Source organism: Mytilus trossulus, chromosome 4, assembly GCF_036588685.1.
Source record: "Mytilus trossulus isolate FHL-02 chromosome 4, PNRI_Mtr1.1.1.hap1, whole genome shotgun sequence".
Lineage (NCBI taxonomy): Eukaryota > Metazoa > Mollusca > Bivalvia > Mytilida > Mytilidae > Mytilus > Mytilus trossulus.
This window is the reverse complement of record NC_086376.1, coordinates 47,099,811-47,105,552: the sequence shown is the minus strand read 5'-3', so window position 1 is coordinate 47,105,552 and position 5,742 is coordinate 47,099,811. Positions and strand designations below refer to the sequence as shown.

Below are 5,742 nucleotides of genomic sequence, written 5' to 3'. Positions count from 1 at the left end.
TAGTTTTTTGTATGAAGAGAATCGTTCAATTTCCACCAAATCGTGAATTCCTGTTGTTCTATCCTCTAGTGTTGGTTGCTGGACATCAATGTTATCAGTAAATGTAGATAGTACAGAGTTATCTTCAATCGTATGAACCGGGCGTTTTGTTGTATCTATTATCCATGACGGACTATGCCTCCATAGCATGCTTTCTGTATATTGTGTGGCCGTTATTCTGCGTGTAAGTATGTCAGCTGGATTTTGATCTGTCGGACAGTATCGCCATCTATAGGGTCTTGTTTACTCGTTAATTTCAGTTACTCTGTTTGCAATGAATCGTTTTAGTGGTTTCTTTGACATCAGCCAATGCAATACTATTTGACTGTCAGACCATAATTCTACGTTGCTAATGTTGGTAAACGTGGATAAAATGTGTTGTGTAAGTCTCGCGCCATTTACAGCTGCCATTAACTCTAACTGCGGTAGTGTTAAACTTTTAACCGGAGCTACTCTTGTTTTCGCCATAATCAATTTTGATTCGTTCCCGTTGCAAAGATAGGCTACGGAGCCGTAAGCTTTCAAGCTGGCATCATAAAATACGTGTAATGTTAACGATGTGGTTTCGTATTGTGTACCGGTAAAATAACGTCTCGGAAAAGCAGTCTTGATACTCTTTTGAATGTTTGTTGCAATGTCAATCCATGTTTCACATAACTTTGTAGGTAAAATCTCATCCCATTCGTAGTTTTCGCGCCAAAGTTCTTGGAGAAATAATTTTGCTCTGATTGTGATTGGACTCAAGAGGCCTAATGGGTCATATATTTTCGATGATTGCTTCAATATCTCTCGTTTAGTGATATCTGTTTCCGCTGTTAAGTGAATTTCAGGTTGTGCGAAATAAAGTTCGTCTTTTTGTACATCCCAACGCATTCCTAGTACTTTCTGTTTGGTGTCCTTGTCAAGTATTTTATCAGCGCATACTTTTGTCCGTAAAAACTGACTGTTCGATGTCCACGATCGGAGATTAAACCCACCTTTTGTCATTAATTCTCTGGCTTCTTTGTGATACTGTACGGCTTTGTTCTCGTTACTTACGCTCGATATAATATTATCAACATAAATGTCTTGTTCAATCATTTTATCTGTGTCACTATTCTTTCCTTGAGTCTGCACATGTTTGAGTAGTGTTGCGCTCAGAATAAAAGGGGAGCATGTAGCGCCAAAAAGAACAGACTTAAAACGATATGTCACCAATTTACTATTTATGTTTTCTGCATCAGACATCCACAAAAATCTTGTCGCATCTCTGTCATGTTCGTGTAAACCTACGTGTAAGAATGCCTTTTCGATATCAGTTGAAATTGCGATGGCGTTTAATCGAAAACGCAATAATAGTTTTGTCAAGTCATTAATAACGAGTGGTGTATTCATTAGACAGTCGTTCAAGGTCGGGTACTGATCAGATTGTCTACAACTACAATCGTAAACAATGCGAATTGGTGTGGTCAACGAATCTTTCCTACCTGGGTGGTGCGGTATATAATGCACTGTCTTGTCGTTACATTCTTCATCATCTATTTTTTCAATGAAACCTTTAAGCTCTTGGTTCTTTATAATATCGTCATACGTTTTCAACATACCTGGTTCCCTGTCTAGCCTTCTGATTACAGATTCAGTTCTTCGTTTAGCAATACTAAAATTTGTCGGAAGTTGATCATGTTCTCGTTTCCATGGTAATTTTGCGATATATTGTCCGCCTTGAAATTCAATGCAAGTGTTCTGATACGTTTTTAAGTAATCTTCATTCTCTTGGTCTAATTCTTTAGAGTTTATTCCCATTGATTCTAAGTTCCAGAATGATGCGATGTCGAACTCCTCGGTCTTATGCGAAAAAAGCATTTGTAGTACTGACAGTGAGTATGTAGCCGACTCCTTTAACGGACCGGATAAAAGGTAACCTAGCTTCGTTTAACAGCAGTAGGTCCATCTCCGCGGATGATTTTGTCTTCAATAAATTGCCAATAGTAATCTGCTCCAATCAATACTGTAATTTCAAACATACTTTCGTCGGTAATTGGATGCGCTAAATTCAAGCCATGTAAATATATGTAGTTGTTTTTCAAGTCTAGTTTTCGGACATGATTCTGTAACGGAACGGCTATTTTCGGTACAACAAGAACCTCAATAGGTATTTTCTATCTCGTCTGTGTTTCTACCAATAAAGTACACTTACCTAAGTGTCGAATGCTATTACCTGTGTCTCCGAAACAGGCCAACTGTATTGTTTCTGTGCTGTAGATTTCAAGTTTTAATTTTAAAGCAAGAGGTTCTGTTATGAACGAACGTTGTGCACCTTCATCAAAAAATATGTTTGCGTCTATACCTGTACTGTCGGACCAAACGGGAGCAACTGATGTCTTCAGTAATACGCTTGAATGTGTCTTATGAGATGTGTGAAGAACTTTTGTGTCTTCTTCTGATTTTCCCTCTTTATCATTAACAATGCTAACATTTACAGATTGTGATGATTTGGTAGAATGTGTTGAGTTTTCGTGTTTTCCGTTTTCGTGACGAAAAGCGTTTTGATGCATGGGATCTTTACTTTGAACATGTGTACTTCTTTTATCGACCATTGACTCATTACATAAGCTAGTATGATGCTTTTTCTTGCAATGACGGCAAACATGTTTAGATTTGCATTCACTGGCACGGTGCGTACCGAGACAATTAAAGCAACGATTGCTTCGTTTTACAATATTCTTTCGTTCTTGTGTGTCTGTAACTCGTGTACAGTTCGTCGGTGCATAAATTTCTTGACAGAATATGCATGGCCTCGCGGTCAGAAAACGTTGGTTACTTTTTGCATTATCGACTCTTCTTTGTGTATATGATTCCTTTCCGTAACTAGAAGATTTTTTTTCAGTGAGAAACGTACATGTAGGCGTTGCATAACTTTGACGGATACCGTAATCCTGACCTGCTTCGATAATACTAATCTCGTTCTCAATAGCTTTACGTAAATCGTGTCAAATCCATGTGTTAGATCCATGATCTCTCGCTAAATGTTGCCTTACTTCTCCGGAAAGCTTGCTCAAAATTATAGAGACCAGTAATGTGCCGTAAGTGTCTTGCGATTGGCCTAACGCTTCCAATCCGCGTACGGATGCCTCTATGCGATCATAAAATATGTGTAAACTTTGTAAATCATTATTTGGTGGTGTAATGTCTAACAATGCCTTCATGTGCGCTTGCGTACTCTTACTAGCTTGTCCGTATCTTTCTTTTAATACATTAATTGCCACCTTGTAATTTGCGTTTGTCAATGCGAATCCATCAATTGTATGTGAAGCTTCACCTCCGAGTTGCGATTTTAAATAGTTGAACTTTTGAATATCTGGTAGACTCGGGTTCATATGTACTGCCGATTCGAAAGAATCCCAGAAAGATTGCCATTCAATAACATTTCCACTGAAATTGGAAAAAGTTAATTTCGGAAGATGGTGCGTTTGATTGTTAAACGTTGACAATGACGGTGCGATATAGCTCTGTTGTTGATTTTCAATACATGAGGTTGGAATGAAAGGTGGCGCGTCATAATTTAATGTTTGGTATGATGAAGTTGACTGTTGATTTGTATGATTGTTCGAATTATCTAAACTTTGTATGAATAAACGGAAGTGTTTTAGTTTAGTTTCTAAATCTAAAATATACTCATCTATGTTGAGAATTTCTTCTTCAATATCCTCTGTATCGATTGCACTTATAATTTGTTGATTCAAATCTTCTAAAAGTTTCTTCTTCTGTTCCACACTCTCGAATGTCGCTAAAAGATTTATCCTGGCTAACTCCGCTTCGTTTTTCAAATCGTCGATTTTCCGCAAATGTATTGTTACTACACTTCTGTTCGCTTTCCTTATCGATTTCAGCTTATTCAAATCCATTGGGCACGGCACCAAAATGTCGGGAATACGTGAATTAAGGAATAAAACATTGCATGTTCTAATAATGTAATCGATCTATAAAATGCCCAAGTATACAAGTGACACGTCACAAAGTCTTGACGTTAGAATATAAGACATAAGTGACGTTCCCGCGGTGTGTTCGCGCCATATTTACAACATTATATGAACATCGTCCAAGGGTCATACACCTCTACCAACATAAGATCAATGTTATATGAACATTGTCCAAGGGTCATACACCTCTACCAACCAAAGACCAATGTTATATGAATTCTATCTATGGTCATAAACCGCTAACAAGGCAAGACCAATGTTACATGAACATTCTCCAAGGCTCATACACCTCTAACAAAGCAAAACCAATGTAATATGAACATTGTCCGAGGGTCATACATCTCTAACAACGCAAGACCAATGTTATATGAACATTATCCAAGGGTCATACACCTCTAACAAGGCAAGACCAATGTTATATAAACATTGTCCAAGGGTCATAAACCTTTAACAAGGCAAGACCAATGTTATATAAACATTGTCCAAGGGTCATACACCTCTATCAACGCAAGACCAATGTTATTTGAACATTGTCCAAGGGTCATACACCTCTAACAAAGCTAGACCAACGTAATTTGAACTCTATATATGGCCATACACCTCTAACAACGCATGACCAATGTTTTATGAACATTGTCCAAGGGTCATACACTTCTAACAAAGCTAGACCAACGTAATTTGAATTCTATCTATGGTCATACATCTCTAACAACGCAAGACCAATGTTATATGAACATTGTCCAAGGGTCATACACCTCTAACAAAGCTAGACCAACGTAATTTGAACTCTATCTATGGCCATACACCTCTAACAACGCATGACCAATGTTATATGAACATTGTCCGAGGGTCATATACCTCTAACAACACAAGACCAATGTTATATGAACATTGTCCAAGGGTCATACATCTCTAACAAAGCTAGACCAACGTAATTTGAACTCTATCTATGGTCATACACCTCGAAAAACACAAGACCAAGGTTATATGAACATTGTCCAAGGGTCATACACCTCTATCTAACGCAAAACCAATGTTATATGAACTCTATCTATGGTCATACACCTCTAACAAAGCTAGACCAACGTAATTTGAACATTATCCGAGGGTCATACATCTCTAACAACGCAAGACCAATGTTATATGAACATTGTTCAAGGGTCATACATCTCTAACAAAGCTAAACCAACGTAATTTGAACTTTATCTATGGTCATACACCTCTAACAACGCAAGACCAATGTTAAATGAACATTGTCCAAGGGTCATACACCTCTAACAAGGCAAGACCAATGTTATATGAACATTGTCCAAGGGTCATACATCTCTAACAAAGCTAGACCAACGTAATTTGAACTCTATCTATGGTCATTCACCTCTAACAAAGCTAGACCAACGTAATATGATCATTGTCCGAGGGTCATACATCTCTAACAACGCAAGACAAATGTTATATGAACACTGTCCAAAGGTCATACACCTCTAACAAAGCTAGTAAACGTAATTTGAACTCTATCTATGGTCATACACCTCTAACAACGCAAGACCAATGTTTTATGAACATTGTCCAAGGGTCATACACTTCTAACAAAGCTAGACCAACGTAATATGAATTCTATCTATGGTCATACATCTCTAACAACGCAAGACCAATGTTATATGAACATTGTCCAAGGGTCATACACCTCTAACAAGGTAAGACCAATGATATATGAACATTGTCTAAGGGTCATACATCTCTAACA

The 5,742-nt window shown here is 37.7% G+C and overlaps 2 protein-coding genes across 2 annotated transcripts; both read right to left on the bottom strand.

The window, feature by feature from the left end:
* Positions 1-282: 282 nt before the first annotated feature.
* On the bottom strand, positions 283-1,821 carry LOC134716656 (uncharacterized). The gene has a single exon (XM_063579665.1). It carries the CDS (start codon positions 1,819-1,821, stop codon positions 283-285), a length of 1,539 nt encoding a protein of 512 aa, XP_063435735.1.
* Positions 1,822-3,008: 1,187 nt separating this feature from the next.
* Positions 3,009-3,923, bottom strand: LOC134716655 (uncharacterized). Its single transcript, XM_063579664.1, has one exon. It carries the CDS (start codon positions 3,921-3,923, stop codon positions 3,009-3,011), a length of 915 nt encoding a protein of 304 aa, XP_063435734.1.
* Positions 3,924-5,742: the final 1,819 nt, after the last annotated feature.